The following is a 20,335-nucleotide window of genomic DNA, read 5'->3' as shown; positions in this document are numbered from 1 at the left end:
GTAAGGTTGCCGTTGTTAGTATAAGAAGTTAATTTCAAATAGCCCCTTTTAGAGTAACAGGAAGAATTATGGCCTATTACTTGGGAGTTCCATTAAAGCTCATTACAAATAAAATTAGTTTTAAAAAAAGATGCAAGGAATAAAAGAAAAGGCAACTTTGGATGTATGTTACAATGAAAAGCCATAATATGCTTAAACTCTATTCCCCAATATGGAGCCAGTTTCAAATGTTATCCTAACTCTACTTGAGCCACATTGGCAGCTCTCCAAAAGAGAGAGACTGATTTCATGGTGCAGCCGATGAAGCTGAACTTCACCCACATAGTTGGATTGCTTTGAATGTTATTCCAAGTGTACAGGAGCTATTTGCAGGAAAATGGCTCCAGTGCATCTATAAAATCTGTCATCATATCCAAAATAAAACATTCATGTTTCTTCTATTTGTGGGCAAGAAAGTTGCTAAAAATTATATTTCAGTGATTACTGACTAAAAAAACCTACAGTTTTTGAGCCACTTATGCTTCCTCAGCAACATATTAAATGACTCTTAATGCATTTACTTTCTGTGACTGGAATCTGTGATTGATTCTATCTGCGGTAACTCCTATAGATGGAAACATAAGAAATTATAACACTTAGGTGTATGTGGATCAGTACAAACTAAATGGATCAGTACAACCAGAGATATGTCAGTATACCATTGGAAGATGAGACCCTCAGGTCCGAAGATGGTCAAAATGCTACTGGGGAGGAACAGAGGATGAGTTCAACTAGCCCCAGACGTGATGACGCAGCTAGCTCAAAGCCGAAAGGACGGCTAGCGGCTGACGGTGCTGGTGGTGAACGGCGAATCCGATGTTCTAAGGATCAACACATCATTGGAACCTGGAATGTAAGATCTATGAGCCAGGGCAAATTGGATGTGGTTATTGGTGAGATGTCAAGATTAAAGCTAGACGTTTTGGGCGTCAGTGAACTGAAATGGACTGGAATGGGCCACTTCACATCAAATGACCACCAGATCTACTACTGTGGACAAGAGGACCACAGAAGAAATGGCGTAGCCTTCATAATTAATAGTCAAGTGGCTAAAGCAGTGCTTGGATACAATCCAAAAAACGATAGAATGATCTCAATTCGAATTCAGGGCAAGCCATCTAACATCACAGTGATCCAAATATACGCCCCAACCACAGATGCTGAAGAAGCTGAAGTAGAGCAGTTCTATGAGGATCTGCAGCACCTACTGGACGACACGCCTAAAAGGGATGTTATTTTCATCACGGGAGACTGGAATGCTAAGGTGGGCAGTCAAATGACACCTGGAATTACAGATAAGCATGGCCTGGGAGAACAAAACGAAGCAGGACATAGGCTGATAGAACTTTGCCAAGACAACTCACTCTGCATAACAAACACTCTCTTCCAGCACAAAGAGACGGCTTTATACATGGACTTCACCAGATGGACAACACCGAAATCAGATTGACTACATGCTTTGCAGCCAAAGGTGGCGGACATCTATACAGTCAGTAAAAACAAGACCTGGAGCTGACTGTAGTTCCGATCACAAACTTCTTATTGCACAATTTAGGATCAGACTAGAGAGATTAGGGAAGACCCACAGATCAGCTAGATATGAGCTCACTAATATTCCTAAGGAATATGAAGTAGAGGTGAAGAATCGATTTAAGGGACTGGACTTAGTAGATAGGGTCCCGGAAGAACTCTGGACAGAAGTTCGCAACATTGTTCAGGAGGCAGCAACAAAATACATGCCAAAGAAAGAGAAAACCAAGAAGGCAAAATGGCTGTCTGCTGAGACACTAGAAGTAGCTCAAGAAAGAAGGAAAGCAAAAGGCAACAGCGATAGGGGGAGATATGCCCAATTAAATGCAAAATTCCAGAGGTTAGCTAGAAGAGATAAGGATATTAAAGGCAAAACAAAGTCTCCATAGGATTTGTAGTTGTGATTAGCAAAATGTCATTACTCAGCTTCACATAATCAGGTATTCTTCACACCTCCAGTTTTATAAAGCAGTGTACCATAATCCTGAAATACTTTGGCCACATAATGAGAAGACAAGACACCCTGGAGTAGGTGCTGATGCTAGGGAGAGTGGAGGGCAAAAGGAAGAGGGGCCGACCAAGGGCAAGATGGATGGATGATATTCTAGAGGTGACGGACTTGTCCCAGGGGGAGCTGGTGGTGTTGATGACCAACAGGAAGCTCTGGCGTGGGCTGGTCCATGAAGTTACGAAGAGTCGGAAGCGACTAAACGAATAAACAACAACAACAGGTGTATGTGTAAATCTTATTTCCTGAAATCAGATTTGAACTCTCAAAACAAATGCATTTTGTTTATAAAATTAGGAATCTGCTGTTATTCTGTGATCCTGAATGATTATGATGATATTATTATTATTGTCACATGTACAAAATTATTGCTTCCTGGCAGAAAGAAGTAATGAAAGATATGTAGCTAATTTGAGTAGTGCAGTCTTTAAATCCACACAGGTTGTGGGAAATAAGTTATTGTGCAAATATATTTGTAGTCTAGTCTATCTTTAGCAGATGCCATAAATACAGACCTTTCAAACTCTAGCAAAAGCATAAATGACCAAATGTAAGACTTATAAAAAATGGAATTCTTTAGGATTAGACTTAACGTTACTTGTGTGCTGCTTCCTGATTTATTTTTTATGATATTGAATGAGGTCATATGTATTCAAAGAAAATAATGTTCATATCTTTTGATTCTTTATGCAAGTTCAATCTGCTGAGCCAAGACACATTTTATTTTAAAATACTGGAGTTACAAATTGTTCCCTTTTTGTATCTGTACTGATTTGGATATACTGTACAGAAAGGTGTATTGATCATGGAATATATTTCGATCTTTAAGTGTATTTATTTAATAGTTGGTTAATACACATTTTAGAGTGTTTTGCCTCACAAGGTAGTCTACAACATTAGCAGGATATATATACATATACCTATACAGTACATACATATATATCATAGAAACCATGGTTTACTAATGTCTGGGACTATGTAGAATTTTTTTTAAAAAGAGGATTATGTAAATCTGCAGTTTATATGGAAATGTTATCATGTTTTCTTATTACTTGTAAAGCTAGCCCTTGGTTATCAGTAGCTCATCACGTCAACATCAATTTTTATTTTCACAATGACACATTCATAACTCAGCATCCACTGACATTAACTTTAACATATCTAAAGTTTATATTGGTAACTAGATGAACCTGAGGTGTTTGAATGGAAAATTTTACACTCTTGTTGGATTCTTTGCTCCTGAAATTATCCTCAGCAAGCATGAAGATACTCATTTGCATGACAAACATCATTGATATGTATATGTAATTATTGGAGCTTCATATTAGTTTTTGTTACAGGACATACTTCAAGTGCTCATTGAGACAGAATTGGGTATAAATTTAGTCTATGCCACTTTTCATGCGGCTGCATAAACTGACTACATCATGGTAACCAGACCAGCAATTATCCATTGGCCAAATATACTTATATCTTATTTTTAAAATATATCCTATTTTTAAAAAATCGTTTTGTTTCTTTCTGCTTCATGTTAATATTCCTCGTAAGTGATTAGTATGACACTTTTAACATTACATATAGAATGTCTTTAGTTCTGTTCAAATATCTAGGATTAATATTAACAAGAATATTCAGGTTGTGTGTGTGTGTGTGTGTGTAGGTGGTCTGATGCTTAAAAGGATTTCTATACTATGTTTCTACCCATCAGGTCTTGAAGGAAATGTCCAGTTTAAAAATAACACTTCCCATTCATAACCATGAATCACAGAATTGTAGAAAACCACAAGGTTCTTCTTCAGTCCTCTGCACTGTGCAGGAAAACCATTTAAACCCACCATGAGAGGTGGCTGGCCATCCTCTCTTAAAAACTTCCTGAGATGGAGAACCCACCACCTCCATACGTGGACCGTTCCAAAGATCTTACTATTAGGAATTTTTATGAGTACATAAAAACCTTCCCACCTCGCAAAGCAAATCAGAAAGATTTGCTGAATAAGAGAGCAAGAGGAAGGGGCACTTCCACACAAATTTTTCATCACTGTTTTCTGGTGTTGGGAAAGATGAGGAAGGGCATCTAACTGGCTAATGGGGGGGGATGCAAAATTGGGTCCTCTTGCAAGCAAGCTGCCCCTTGCCATCCATTGTTCCCTTTTGCTGTTGGGGGGACGAGGGAAAGGGGGAGAATTGTACGGGGAATGGCAGATGCCCCTCAGATTGCTACAAAAGATTGGGGTGTCGGCACCTTGGCTGGCAGCCAAGGTGAGGGAATCCAAGGGACCAAACATGTTTATTTGGAGTAGGTGCTAAGCCAAAAGTTCCAGTTCAAATTACAGAGCCCCCGGGTATTTGCACAGCATTGCGGGGATGTAAATGTGGCACTAAACCCAGGTTGGCCCAGCCTCGTGACAGGGATCCAAGGTAAGTTTTTTCTAATAAATGTCTGTCTTGCTTTCTTTAGGTTATGAGCTGCAATTCCGCTTGGGCCCTACTTTGCAAGGCAAGCATGTTACAGTGTATACTAACTACCCAGCTGCTGGAGAATTGTTTGACCGTCACAAGTTCAGATGCCTAACCTGGCACAACCCAACAGGAAAAGAAGATGATTCTGACAAATACTGTAAATTAGATCTTCAGATTTCTGGATCATATCAATATTACTTCACTCATGAGTAAGCAAATGCTAGAAATTGTGGGAGAGAGAGCAAAAGCAGTGTCTGTTCTGTGGGGACAGGGATGTTAAACTTGTCCTTATCCAGTTGATAGGCCTTTTGGGTAGCTGTGCAATCGGCCATATACCAAAGGCAGCCTGCCTGTGTCTGAGAGTCTCCAGATATGTCAGGTTCGCCTAAGGAAATACATGAAGAGAGCACTCCATGAAGACCCAGTCTATATCTCAGACTGTTTTACACAGTTCCTCGCCCATAGAACTTGACATTTTCATTCCAATGAAGTTACTACATGTATTTGCTTTGCTATGTAGGGTGCCCGTCAGGTATTAATGAAAACGTGTACTTATTTTCTGCTCAGGAAAGTGAATCGTAGTGTAATGGTCTTTGAGAATGTCCTTGAGAGACAGGAGGAGCAGCAGCACAGCACAGCAGACTAAGCAATGGTTGGATAAGGGGCAGCTTAGCCCGCAGAAGCAATGGGGGTGTGGCAAATGTCTCAGAAGGGATCCTCCCTAGTTTCTTGGGCTGTAAAGGCGAGCAGGGAGAGATGTATGTTCAGACTTTTGCAAGTCTCTTACTGTAACCTTACATTAAAAGTAGTGTTAGTCCTCATGGTTGGTGCTTCTTGTCTGGACTACCTCAAGGGTTGAAACATAGCCCAGTATTAACTGCCATAAATAGGGGCAATAGCGACCTGTCTTTTGCATTTCATTTGTCTACTCGAAAATAATTCACACTGAATCACTGGGGCTTCCTCCCAGATACGCAACTATACATTTGCTGCCTTAGTGATTCTCAAGAGAGAAGTATATGAAGCAGGTTAGAGTGTTTGAAGTGCTAAACCCAAACAACAAATCTAATAGAAAGTCAAGAAGCTAAAGATTCTTACATTATCAGAAAAACCAAAGATAAATTTGAATATGGTCTTGGGGTAAAATCCTGTGTTTTTTGTAAAACGTGGACATCTTGCTAACCTGCATTTCTCACAGTTCGGTATTGTCTCCAGCTTCTTTAGCAGTGGAAAGTTTATCAGAGGAGTGAAGCCTAAGTCCCAGGGCTTCAGAGACTTTCAGACGTTATCCAAGTATAGTTTTTAATGTGAAGAAAATACCAAGTAATTTAAATGTCTGCAACATTCTTGCTGTAGCCTCTTCTACCACTTGAGAAGTGCAGTGCCTGGCACACTACTCAAAGCCAAAGTGCAGCCCTCAGCCCTTAAAATATTGCAGGTCTTTGATGCAGACAATTTTACGTTCAAAGGGGATTCTACTCTGATGCCAAGGCATTACAGTGCTATTCTTTTAAAGTGAAAGCTTTTAGGTTTGAAAGGATTGAAAATATTTTATAAAGGACAATAATATAATTGGTATTTTACATTTGCTGAGACCACTTGAGCAAAGTAAAAATATTCCTCGAATCTAGGTTGTTTTGTGTCTGACTTTATTTTTGCATTATTCCAAATGATTAAGTATGTTTTCTTGAATCACTTATGTTATGGTCTGTGAGCTGGAAGATTAAAGAACTGAATTGCATTTTTGAATAATAAGGCTAAACAAATTCTGGGTAAGTCTTAGTGATAATAGTGAGTGATGCTAATGTCTGTTTCCTCTGTATTGATATAAAATCAGTAATGTGTCTTTTATTCCAGAAGTCAGAAAGGTGGTGGAGGTTATCTAGTTGTGGATCCGATTTTACGTGTTGGTACTGACAATCATGTATTGCCCTTGGATTGTGTTATACTCCAGACATTCCTAGCCAAGTGTCTGGGACCATTTGATGGATGGGAGGATCGTCTTAAAGTTGCAAAAGAATCTGGTAATAACCACATTTACTCCAAGTCAAATTTTGACCTGAGATATAAAGCATATACTACTTTAGACAGTCACTTGTATATTTCTACCTTTTGGACTGTGACATTAATTCGTTATATTTATATACCATCTTGAAAATGACCTTGATGGAGATAGGTGAGATCCATTACCAAAGTGACAAGGGGAAAAGCATAACTTAAGTCCCAAACAAGCAGAAAGTATGTGGAAGCAGCTCATACAGACACTTCTCTATAATTCATGTAAGAAGGGGAGGAGGTACAGCACAATCAGACTTGCAAGATTCTATTGTTACAGCCATTTTCAATAAAAGTAGTCTTAGCCTTTCTGTGGAGTTGATCACTGGTCTGATCTGCTAGCGAGGCTGACATACACTAAACATTCCCAGGCGATCTCTGATGTTAGAATGGAGTATCCTCAGGCCTGCCTGGTTTAACCATATTTTTTGCATTATAGCTTCAGATCATAAGTACTACCTAGTTTGTAATGTCTGTCCTCTTATACACTTGAAAGTGGGAAGCATGTGTTTATATAGTTCATTATTATTATTTTATAGGTTATAACATGATTCACGTCACCCCAGTGCAGAAACTTGGTCTGTCTAGATCATGTTACTCACTGGCTGATCAGCTGGAAATTAATCCTGATTTTTCAACCTCCAGTAAAAAATGTTCTTGGAATGAGATTGGAAAACTAGTGGAAAAAATGAAAAATGAATGGAATATGCTTTGCATTACAGATGTAGTCTACAATCACACTGGTATGCTTATTTTCATTATATTTATCATCCTTGTTGCTGATTTGCAAAGGGGCTGCCATCATGTAATCATTTTCATGTGTCCAAGTTCTATTTATTTCAGTTTATATGGGCATATGGATTTATTTATATGATTATTGTTAGGACTGTTCCCTTTGGCATTGACTGTACTTCCTAGTTTGAAGAATGAGGACACTGTTAATCAAAAGTTATGTAATTTTACATTTAAATTTTCTCTTTCGAAGTGGACCCAGGGTGATAGTGAAGGAAAAAAAATTCCTATCAATATTTGAGCTTAGACATTTGAAAATAGCTTTAGCTTGTAGTTAAATCATGATTTCCTTTAGATGCTTTAATTTAAAATCTATATATAACGATCACTTAAATTTACGTTAAATTAAACATTATGAGAAATACAAGAAGAAATACATGTCGGAATTAAAATTGCTGGGTGAAACAGCCACAGTCTCCTATATGCTGATGATGCTGTTTTGAGGGTTGGAAGTTAGGAAGATTTAGGGAATCTTTTGTTGAATGTGAGAGAATGCAAGAGCCAGTCTGCTGCTTGATACTCAAAAAAAGTTATATAAACAGGCAAACCAACCCAATGCAAATAGGCAGAGAAGTTAGAAGTCATAACAGGCTCAGAAATTCATTGGCATACAGACTGTAGTCATAAAAGAAAGAGACATAAACGCTACTTGGAAGAAAGAATGTAACAACATATTAAAGTGCAGAGATGTCTCACTAACGACAAAGGTATGTGCTCTTAAGGCCATGATTTACCCACTTGTAACATGGCTGTAAAGGAGCCTCGTGTGGCGCAGAGTGGTAGGCGGCAGTATTGCAACTGAACCTCTCCCCACGACCCGAGTTTGATCCCAGCGGAAGCCGGATTCTCTCTCAGGTAGCCGGCTCAGGTCGACTCAGCCTTCCATCCTTCCGAGGTCGGTAAAATGAGCACCCAGTTTGCTGGGGAAGGTGACGACTGGGGAAGGCAATGGCAAACCACCCCACTACAGTCTGCCAAGAAAACGGTGTGAAAGCAGCATCCCCCCAAAGGGTCAGACATGACTCGGTGCTTGCACAGGGGACCTTTCACCTTTCAACATGGCTGTAAAAGGCTGAACGAAAAAGAATTAACGTCTTTGAGCTGTGGTGCTGGAGAAAATTGCTAAGATTATCTTCTATGGCAAGAAGAAAAAAAAACCAGTATCAAATGAAGTAAAGTCAGATCTCACTGGAAATAGTAATAATGAAACTAAAGCTTAGATATTGTGAACACATAGTGCAAATGCAAGAGTCACTGAAGAAGACCCTGGTGCTTGGAAAAATCAAAAGCAATTGAAAAAGAGGCTGACAGAAGACAAGATTGCTGAGTACTATCACTGATGACACCAACCTTAAGCTTACAGGAACTCAAAGAAGCAGTTGCTGACAGGCAAAGCTGGCAAAATTATGACTACTGGGTCACAGAGTAGAAAGTGACTGAATGAACAACAGCAACTAATACCCAAACAGGGATGATGCAATAATAACCAGCTCTACTCTTGTTGGTCCTGTTCACCATGCTTGGGCCAGTAGCATAGAAACATAAAATTGTGGATGTGCTGAGAATAAACCACATAATTCAGAGTTTGACAGGAATAGGCTAATCTGACGGTAGCAGAGGTGTCAGGGAATACTGAACTACAGTTAATTTTTTTTATCCTTTTGAGCCTCTTTCAGATTTGCCCCCTTTTCAGGTTTGTCCTTTATTTTTTCCAAGAAAATATGGTTACCGTAAGGAGAGAGTACAGTAGTTAAAATCTTCCAGCTAGGTGTGCTACTAATTGTGTATTTCTTGTCTTTCTAAGCTGCAAACAGTGAGTGGATAACTCAGCATCCAGAGTGTGGATACAATCTTGTAAATTCTCCTCACTTGAAACCAGCCTGGCTTTTGGACCGAGCTCTTTGGCATTTCACCTGTAAAGCAGCTGGTGGCAAGTACAGTGACAAAGGAATGCCACCACTTATTGAAAATGACCAACATTTGAATGTAAGAAAATACAAAAATTATTGATAGTGCATGCCATTGCTGAATTAAATAAATTATTATGCTTACTTTACTGTAGTCCTATTCTGGAATAATTAATTTTGCTTCTTGCCTTATCTCCTTTTTCATCCTTCAAGTTGCTTTCTCCAGGATAGTTGTGATATTTTTAATATATTGTTTGTGTACCGGTTTCTGTTGTACTTTTAAATAGTTTACTTGTGCTTTTAAAATTGTTTCCAGGATGTTTTCGTAAAACAAATATTTATTTAATTTTATTGCAATCTGCTTGCCATGAATTATTTATTATTATTTAGTAAATGGCAACACAAGGCATCATATATCACAACATTTCCACTGTAGTTCTGCTGAGATAGGTTGCTTTAAATATATCAAAAATACTTTTTGGTTCTTTGTTTTCTGAAAGGAAAACAAAGTCATATCATAAAGAAATATTTCAGAACAATTTTGGAACCAACATATTTATAGTGAACAGTTTGAAATGCTAAATGTTGTTTATTTCATGACTTGATATGCTTCTTATTTTTGCAGTGTATCCGTAAAATAATTTGGGATGATATTTTTCCGAAGATAAAATTATGGGAATTCTTCCAAGTTGATGTTAACAAAGCAGTGCAGCAATTTAAAATTCTTTTAACCAAAGGTAAATAAATTAATTCATATTCCTTGCAGTATAGTCAGTGAAGAAGCAATGGTATGAAAAATACTTTTGCAGTCCAGGGAAAGAAATAAAATAAAATAAAACTCTTTTAATTTCAGAAATCGCTTATCCCGTGACAAAGAATGGTTATTTTGGTTAACAAACAAAATGTGAAAAGAAATATTTGAAAGCCCTGGGACCTTCATCCTGGCAATAAATTTATCTGTTGGAATACTGTAAAATCCAGTATAATTTCTGTTGTGTTAATGTTATAAGGAATCACAGGAACACTAAAGTTACTGTATTATGAATGGAAAATCCACCTCCCCTGACCTTTTGTGACTTTATGAAGAAAAAATATTTGTAGGTTCTTCCTCTCTCCCAAGTTTAAATGCAAAATAAATGATAAATTACATAATGGATTAGAGCCAGAGATCATTCTTCCCTTTTTAGCTCATGCTACAGAAATCCTAAAATATACTTATTTGAAGCCTTACATTTAGGTTTCTCTGTTTGTGTTGGGTTTGGATGAATCCTGAACTTAGAAGGAAGGCTTTATCTGTGATATCATCAATCTTTATTACGGTCATTAACCAGCACAAAGCAAATCATGAAGCAAATATAACTATAGATCTATAAGCCAGACCAAGAGGATTAAAATAAATAAAAGAGGTACACACAAGGAATTTTAACTAAAAATAATATTTTTAGTTAAATGGAAAATGTTAAGATTAGTGAGTCAGAATAATACATAAATGAAATTAAAAAATTAAAATAAGTTAGTAAAATCATCTTTAAAAGATTTAAGAACTGTAGACTTTACTTACAAATAAGCCTCTAACAAACCCAGATCATGCTTTATCTGTGATACTAGAGAATTGTTTATTACTTGGTGCCTGAATTATGTAAAAATCATAAGTGGGCCCAAATGTTAGGTTTCTACATCCCAATCAAAAAAGAAGTGCAGGGAAAATTCACCGCAAGTGTATCCCTAAGATTGTGAGTGGGATTTGGAAATGTTTTCTTGAGAAATTAAAAGGAGATGGATTTTGTGAGCACATTATTGTTACTTTTCTGTTAAGCTCAAGGTTCAAGAGGCAACTCTTAACTAAATAGATATCAGAATACATCTATGTTCGCTGGTACAGAACGGCTCATCTTTTGGCTTGACGGCCAGACCAAGTCTTTGCTACCCTCCAAGGGTAGATGAAGTCAGGGACTATTTTGGAACTTTTAAAGGATTAAATAGAAACCTGTTCCTGTGATTCCTTATAATATTAACACAACAGAAATTATACTGGATTTTACAGTAATCCACCTAGAAGGCCTAAGTCACTCATTTTGTCCCTCAACTCCTCTAGCCATGGGGAAAAAAATTAAATTTCTTTTTTTTTCTGTCCTTGTCTATTCTGGGGAGGATAGAGATGGGCAGCTATATACATTTGACAAATAAATAAATAAATCTAGCATGTATTCTGAAAATGTGTCCAAATGTGCATATTTTAACAGAACTGAAAACTAGCCTTTCTGTTGTACCATTGTGATTCTTACAGAAGGTCAGGAACAATGTACCTATGCAGCAGTACTTAAACCCCTGGGTTGTAGCTATGTCTGACTGCATTTGAGCTTTCAGAAAAACTAAATGCTGTCATAAATAACAATAAATGCCTTGAAACTCATCACAGATTTCCTGTAACAGGTAGCTCAAAGGTTAAAACTGATCCCAACCAACATCTTGCAATCATTCAGGATCCTGAATTTAAAAGACTTGGCTGTACTGTAGATATGAATGTTGCACTGAATACCTTCATACCACACAGGTACATATTTTAAAAAGACAAAATTAAATTTGTCATTTGGTGATCAAAACATTGTCACTATACCATTTGCAGATGAGGAGGAAACTGAGAAATGTATTGCTTCTATTATAATTAGCTTGCTATAGTAAAGCTGCCCCCATGTTGCCTTCCTCCTCAAGCTTCAGTTCTTATATAGAAACTATTTAGAGTTACTCAGTATTCACATCTTCTGGCCTGTTCTTGGTGTGTGTATATTCAATGGAAAAACGGTTTTTAAAAAGTGCATTATATTCTGTAGATTGCAAACACCTTTAAGACTATAGCTTCACTTAAGAAGCATACTTGATATAAAATGTGGTTAAACTTAGAAAAATATACTATTAGCCTTGAGTAGCTTTAAAAGGATTTATCTGGCAGTCTTTGTGCCAAATCAGTTTCCTTATGAATATACATGTATTAAACTCACGTTTTTTATTTGTTCTAAAGATCACCTCTTTCATTTATGATTTTTAGCAACAGACCGGCTGCAGTAGAAGAATGTTGCAACTGGTTCCGCAAAAGAGTTGAAGAGCTAAATGATGAAAAGTTAAGACAAACAAATTACCATCAGGAGCAGGTTGTAATAATCATGGGTTACTTGAACACTGCAGCTTATACTCTTTGTTCTTTATTTATGCTGAACATGTAAATCTTTATGGTATTAACCTTTTTAATGGCTTCTAGGCTGTCAACTGTATTTTGGCAACAGTGAGCTACGAACGACTGGCTGGTCATGGTCCTAAGCTTGGTGCTATAACTAGAAAATTTCCATTGGTTACAAGGTATGGCATTTTCTTTATTTTAAATAAGATGTATTTTTAAAATACATGTTTCCTGAATGATAATATATAAAAATTGTTTCTGCTCCCTTAATAGGGAATTTTGATAATATATTTATGCTGTAAACATAAAAGAGATTGAGGTTCTTTTTACCTAGGGTATATATTTGATATGTAAGGATATGTGCAATTCATTTATTTATTTAATCCATTTATAAAATATCTCAATCACCATAGCAACCCTAGGTAGCACACAACAATGTGGTGAGTACAGATTTAAAATGAAGCAAAAAGGAAAAAGACAAGCAATAACAGAAAGCATTACAAACCCACATCATGGAACAGCATAAGCCATCACAAATCACCCTGCACCAGGGCTTGCTGAAAAAGCCAGGTCTTCAAAATGTATTGAAAAGACAGCAGATTCGAGGCCATGTGGACTTCAGAGAAATGCTTCTTCCCAGTGGGCAGGAGCAGCCACAGAGTAGGTCTATTCCTCCTTAAGCAGCAGTTAAACCCAGATTTCTCCAATTAACAATACTTTATTTTCTGAGAAGCAAGGATTATCAGATTTAAAACAAGCCATAATCTTAATTTAGCTTTAAACCTTGGTTTTACATTCTGATTCGTCTTCGTTAACTAGAATTTCCAACTTCTGATAATATACAGCAGTTGTTAAAACATAACCAGTGAAGTCAGAGTTCAGTTCTTGATGTTGACAGTGATCAAGATATGATTCACATTTTGTAAATATTGAAGATATACCGGTAAAAGTAGACAGCCAACTCAACTGGATTGATAGTGTCCAGTAGTGCATTTTTAAATATATGTAATTAAAGTTCTTCTGAAATTACTATTTAATATTATTTTCATATATTTTCAACATTTCTTGTGATGATAGCCTACTTGAAGAGTAGTTACTAATGATTTTTGGTTCTTTCAGTAAAAGAAAAATGTTTGAATGCATAGGGGAAATTAAACTCATAAACAGAATTGGGTAGCCTATACAATTAATTAATTAACAGCAACATAGTAATACTGTGTTTTTAGTTTTGAAAATTAAAGTACAATAACAGAATAGCCATTTAGATCTATTGTATGTGAGATGGTATCTATCAGGATGTAGATAACTATATCCACAATTCAGGTATGAGCTAGAAGAAAGAAAAATCAACATTACTGTACTGTTAGGGGAAAAAACTGTACTTGTGTATTATTGCAATATTATACATGTAATGATTCCTCTTGAAGAAATTTATTAGTCATTTACCAGTATTCAATTCATTGCTTGGAAAGATAATTATTGCATGTTGCAGGTACTTTACTTACCTATTTAAAGAACTAACCCTGGACGAAGAGGAAGTTATGATGCATCAGCCTGACAAAGCAAGTTATTTTATGGCCCATAATGGTTGGGTGATGGGAGATGATCCTCTGAAAAATTTTGCTGAACCAGGTTTGTGATATTTCTTTGTTAATGCAACAGAACTACTTGAATAAACACAGTTTTTCAAATAGCCTTCATCCATGGTCTAAACTAAAGATGGTGTCTGCCAATGATTGATTAATCTCTACCCTTCATATTGCTTGCTGTACATTTGGCTGGTATTTCAGAGACTTTTAGATGACAATGCATTGCAGTTAAATTAATATAAATATATGATTTATATCATGGTGCCAGTAAAATTTAAGAAACTATACAAGAAAAAGCAGGTTGCCAGATTGTCTTAAATAAAATACACCTATTAACTTCGGATATTCTGATTACATATTTAGTACTGTTGCAAAATCCAAAAAAGGCACTTAATACATAATAACTTTATTTTAGATATAGAAATATGGAATCATAGAGTAGGAAAAAGGCCTTTATGCATTTGGTCCAACTTCTTGCTCAATACAGAAAATCCAGTTGGGGCATCTGTAACTTATGGCTGTTCAGCCTGGGTAGTATGGCAACAAAATACTTACAGATTGCCAACTAATTCCTGTGTTGAACTGATCTTTTCTTGAAAATATTTCTCTTAACATTCAATAAATAACCACCTGTGACCTTTCTGATAGCAGTAAGAGGCACTATAGATTTAATTTTGAAATAGACTTTTCCAGTTTAGGGCATCTATAAATCCATCAAACGTTGAATGAACAGGATTACTGTATAGTCAAAATGGGTCAAGGTTAAAATTATTTTAGGTTAAATAAGCATATGAAACATTTAGGAGTGTTATCATTTTAACCAAGTTTAATAGTGAATTCTTAATAAAAATAGATTGAGGATTTCATTTGTGGGCAAGGAAAAGGAGAAGTAAGAGGCATGCAACATCTTGTCTTTCGATTGTCTTTCTTACTGAAGAGAAGATGTTCCTGTAAAAAATAAATTGTCCAGATTTAAATGTAAGAGGATCATCTGGAGCATCATAACTAGTTTCTAATGAATGTAAGAAAATCTTAACTTTAGGATACCAGTTGAATTTTAATATCTGCTGTTGAGATATAAAAAAAACAATAATAGTGCATGAAATTTAAATAAGGCCTAAGTACATAGTGTTCTTTTGTGTGTATCAATTTTTCAAGGATCATTTCCAAAAGAAACTTCGAGAATTGAGTTAATTCCACATCTTTTGTAATTTGTATATCAGTTAAGTTGATTTTGGATACCCAAAAGGAAGTGTGCCTTCTCTATTGCGGCCCCCACCCTCTGGAACAGCATTCCCCCAGAGATAAGGACAGCTGTTTTTATGTCTCTTTTAGTTTTGTGCACTGCCCAGAGTCCACTGGAGATGGGTGGTCAATAAATTTAAATTAATAATGACTTCCAAGTAAGAAATAGCAAACTAAAGACAACTGTGGCAGAATGAAGAGCCGGCAAGTAGACCAGCTGTTTGGGATTCCTCTCTGGACAAGGAGAGGACTTGGGATCACCCACAAGTGCTCCAAACAGTTGCTTCTCATGAGGAGACTGCAAGACAGCAGTCTTTGGCAGGTTTAGAGCTCTGGGAGATGAAGAAATAGCCATCTTGCTCAACCACAGTTGGCGCCTTCAAAAGGACATTGGGTTGTATTTAAAGAAGTTTAAATACAAGCTTAAGGACTTAAAAAAATGTTTTTTGAATAAACAACAAAAGGGTGATTAAAACTTTGATTTTAGAAAGTTACAAATGGACTAAGGGTCCAGATAAATTTGAAATAAGATTTTGGAATTAATTATAAGAATCCTTCCTGTGGGAAATGCTTTTGTTTTGAATTTTTAAAAAAAACATAATAAGATAAGACTTTAAAAGTTGGGCATTAGAGGGAACTAACAATTATAATTAAAGGAGAGGAACACTTAAATTCAACTTACAAATACAGAATGAAGCAAAATATTTTAACACTGGATATATTGAAGGATATTTTTGAGCAGGGGACCCAGGAGTTCATGTTAAGAGTGTCTGCCATTATAGATAGACTGTGTTTAAAAGATATTATGGAAAAGGAACAAGTTTTACCTGACAAGATTGAGACTGATCTGAAAGTGGATTTAAAAATGACAGGCTACAAGAACAATATGGAAAAAGATGCTACACTGTACATACAAAAGAGACCAGCTGATGTCTTAATAATTAAAAGGGATATATAAATAACAAATCAAGAGAGTGACCTGGATAATTTTCTTATATTGGATTTACAAATGAAGCTTGTCAAAGCTTTGAAGAATTTTATGAGAAGGGACAAAGAAAAAATGAAAACAAATCAAGTTCTAGGACATTATTTGAAGGGACTAAATATCAAGATTGTTTGAAGTAAAAGGAAGGAATATTTATTTATCTATCTATCTATCTAATTTATCCCTGCCCATCTCCTCCCATCGGGGGACTCTGGGCCGTTTACAACAATCGATTAAAACAATAACCATAAATACAGAGAGTAAAATACAGTAATAAATAATATAAATAGAGGTAAAAATAATATAGTTGGTTTATTTGATCACGGTTATATAGTTGGTTTATTTGATCAAGGTTAAAATAGATACTTTGTTATCTCTGGTAACCTTTAATGGACTTTTGCTGACATCAGGGCTGAAATGACGAGGCTTTAAGGATTTGTTTCTAGATAAGAGATGAGATACGGGAAAAAGAAATCGTTTGTTGTATTTTAAGAGGTGATAAGTTACTAAAATTGTTTATACTTGTGATGAAAGGAGAAGTCATTTCTTTATATATTTTTCTTTTTTACTTTTCTTATTCTTTCTTTTCTATTCTTCTCTTTTCTGCACCTTCTATTTCTTTTTATTCTTCCAAATTTTTAGTTGTATTAGTTTTTATTGTTACAATTGTAATTTTTAATAAAATTAACTACATAAAATAAATTTAAATTATTAATACCTTTAACATGAGTAAGGATATTGAAACCACAACTACTGTATTGTACCTAAATTTATATAGGCTCAAACGTCTACCTGAGAAGAGAACTTATTTGCTGGGGTGATAGTGTCAAGCTGCGTTATGGGAATAAACCAGAAGACTGCCCATATCTTTGGGCTCACATGAAAAAATATACTGAAATTACTGCCAAATATTTCCATGGAGTACGTCTTGACAACTGCCACTCTACTCCTCTTCATGTGGCTGAGGTATACAAAAACGCATTTATACATAGTTATTTATTATATTAGAAAAATGTATCCATACTGGATGGAGATGGTAGCTTTGGTACCACTTTTCAAATCCATATTTACACTGCAGATATGCATCATATATTTTGTTTTACACTTCTTTCTTTTTTGCTGCATGGCTAGAACTCTTTGATTAACTTCCTGGAGGTTAGATACTTTTAGTTATAGTAGGAAAAACTTCTCACCTCTGTGTCAGGACACAAGACTCCAGACTTAGACTCTTACTATGTTTAGTGGAGACTTAACTACAAATGATATAAAATATTAGCACAGTTCCAGGGAAATGTACTCAGAAGTATCCCACTGAGTTCAATGGAGCTTGCTCTCACATAATTGTATAAAATTGCTACTTGAGTCACAATGTTTGTATTAATACAATTGAATGTGAGCAAGAACAATCTGAATTCAAATTCAAATCCTTTGATGTACTTTCAATGAGTTACTTTTGTCTTAACCTTAGTGCACTGTTGTGAAGAGAGAAACACTTTGATAAGACCCATATATTTTGGAGGTCTATTAGGTAAGGTGGGGTATGTACAAGGGAAATAAATAGGCATGCTTAAGTTAGGAATTCTTTGGAATTTGTAACAATCCTGACCCTAATAACTGTATGTAGGGTGAGTCAGAAATAATACTTAGAATTTATTTACAATTTCCAAAGGTTTGAAAATGCTTTACATAAGTCTTAGTCATTTTTACAGTAACCATGTAAGGTAAGCTATGGTTATTAAACCTGTACTGCAGATAATGGTTAAATCTGAATAGCGATCCTGCAATAATAAAATGCCACTTCAGTTATGTTGGTATCATTCTAAATATGCTCACATTTTTGTGTAAAAGAATCTGAAACCAGTGTAATATTAGACCAGGAGAAAATACCCTGTTTGGATATATCCTGAAATGTTGGACTTAAGCTTAGCTGTAAAAGTTAACCCTGATCAAATGCTATCAAAAGCAGTGAAATTTAAGGTAAGTACAACTAATCTGACTGCAGCAGATTTGATTTCTAATGTGCAAACTCTGCCATAGACAGAACTGCTTCTCTTTCACCCAGTTTTCTTCACATGATTTGCTTTTAACCATGATTTAATGTTCTTTTTTCTGTGAAGCAAAGTTAGAACAGGGGAAGATAGCCTAATGTCCTCAAGATGTTTTCATTTCCCATCAGCCCCAGGCAGCATGATCTATAGCAGTAGCTTGAAATCCAAAACATCTGATGAACACCGCCTGCCTCTGCTTTGGGTACTAGACTAGGGAGACCCAGGTTTCTTCTCACATAGCCATGAAGCTCAATGGGTGATGTTGGGTTATCACTCTCAATCTAACCAGTTTATTGGCTTGTTGTCAGAATAAATAGGTATGCTGCTGCTGAGCATTTCATTTTTTGATGAAAATGTAGGATGCAAATGCAATTTATTTAATGAAAATGTTCATTTCAGTCCTAACTAGGATTAATGTTAGGCAGAATTATGCTTTGACCTTGACATGCAAATTTTGATTCTAAAAGGCCTGGTTAACTTTAAATATTGCTAGAATCCTATATTTTACTATACAGATAGTCCACACATAATGATGGTAATTGGGACCAGAATTTCTGTCACTAAGCGATCTGGTCATAAGGCGCAACTGGTCATAAATGCATGACTGCTCTGCTTAGCGATGGCAGTTCTGGCAGTCCCCGGTTACCGTCGATAAGCAAATCACCGCAGGTCATTAAGTGGGGACCTCAGGTGATTGTGACTTCTGATTTCTACCGGCTTCCCCATTGACTTTGCTTGTGGGAAGTTGGCAGGGAAAGTTGCAAATCACAATCGCATGACTGTGGGATGCTGCGATGTTTGGAACTTCGAAGACCAGTCATAAGTACCACTTGTTCAGCACCATCACAAGTTCAAACAGTTGCTGAATGAGTGGTCGTTAAATGAGGACCACCTGTACGGCACTGTTTGAATACTGCAGGAATGGTAAATGAATTATTCCTTAAGCATATCAAAAAAATATGCATAGAATGATACCAGAATGAAGTGGCATCTCTGTGTTACTCTTTCCATTTTAATTAACATTTCTTATGATGTTTATATATTATTATTGTGGGAACCATAGTAATTAAGGAATAATAGAATGGATGTCCTATATTTGTCAGAAAAGTATGTGCTGTAAGAAAGCACTTTTTTAAAAACAAATGTGTTACGATCTGTAGGAGATGCTGGCAGCAGCCAGGTCAGTCAGACCTAATCTTTATGTGATAGCTGAACTCTTCACGGGCAGTGAGGTCATTGACAATGTCTTTGTCAACCGTCTTGGAATTACCAGTCTGATTAGAGGTACCATTAAAAAATGCTTGGAAGGTTTGTTGCAGGATTGCTGTGTTTATATAAAGTCAAAGTCTCTACGTGGAACTAATTTTGTGTTTTTATTTGTATTTATTCTTGTATCCTTGGCCAACTCAAACACTTTTCCCTCTGCCCTTCTGATTTTCTCTCCCATCTCATTCTTCATTCCTTCTCTTGGCCTAACTTTCTTGAACCTTCATAATGGAACCATTTTGGTTCTTAAACCTTCGGCTTCCTAATTTGATTTTGCTGCGTGACATTTTTCCCTGATCTCCAAATCCATGCCTAGCTTTGCATCCTCTCTTTTCTTCTGTTCTGCCTTTTCCTGTCTGTGGCTTCCTTGGCTGTGCTTCTTGCAGTACATGATGGACACAGCTAGAAAATTACGGCCCAGCTTATATGTAGTGGCTGAACTGTTCACTGGAAGTGAGGAGCTGGACAATATCTTTGTGAATAAACTGGGCATTAGTTCTTTAATAAGAGGTAGGCTTGCTTTTAATTGCTCTTCAATTTAGTCTTGTTACTATGCATGATTTGCTGTGTGAAGGACATGAATCTGCAAAACGTTGGTTGCATTCCTTTTTTATAAATGTGTGACAGAGCAGCCAACATTGTTTCATCATAATTGTAGAGGAAAATTAGAAGAAGGTGGAAGTAGTGATGACCACTTTCTCATAGCTCTCACTAGGAATAGGGATGTATCTTTGTA

The 20,335-nt window shown here is 36.3% G+C and overlaps 1 protein-coding gene across 1 annotated transcript in view; it reads left to right on the top strand.

The window, feature by feature from the left end:
• AGL (amylo-alpha-1, 6-glucosidase, 4-alpha-glucanotransferase) overlaps positions 1-20,335 on the top strand; it is a 53,850-nt gene that overhangs the window by 1,575 nt on the left and 31,940 nt on the right. The window contains exons 3-13 of the mRNA XM_063298266.1: positions 4,536-4,746; positions 6,395-6,561; positions 7,132-7,335; positions 9,189-9,370; positions 9,917-10,028; positions 11,725-11,845; positions 12,338-12,440; positions 12,548-12,645; positions 13,959-14,098; positions 17,064-17,251; positions 19,986-20,109. Coding sequence (XP_063154336.1) covers positions 4,536-4,746; positions 6,395-6,561; positions 7,132-7,335; positions 9,189-9,370; positions 9,917-10,028; positions 11,725-11,845; positions 12,338-12,440; positions 12,548-12,645; positions 13,959-14,098; positions 17,064-17,251; positions 19,986-20,109 — 1,650 coding nt within the window. The remainder of the gene's footprint in view (positions 1-4,535; positions 4,747-6,394; positions 6,562-7,131; positions 7,336-9,188; positions 9,371-9,916; positions 10,029-11,724; positions 11,846-12,337; positions 12,441-12,547; positions 12,646-13,958; positions 14,099-17,063; positions 17,252-19,985; positions 20,110-20,335) is intronic.

The sequence above is a fragment of the Candoia aspera genome, chromosome 3, assembly GCF_035149785.1.
Source record: "Candoia aspera isolate rCanAsp1 chromosome 3, rCanAsp1.hap2, whole genome shotgun sequence".
Lineage (NCBI taxonomy): Eukaryota > Metazoa > Chordata > Lepidosauria > Squamata > Boidae > Candoia > Candoia aspera.
This window is presented reverse-complemented; position numbering and strand designations above follow the sequence as displayed.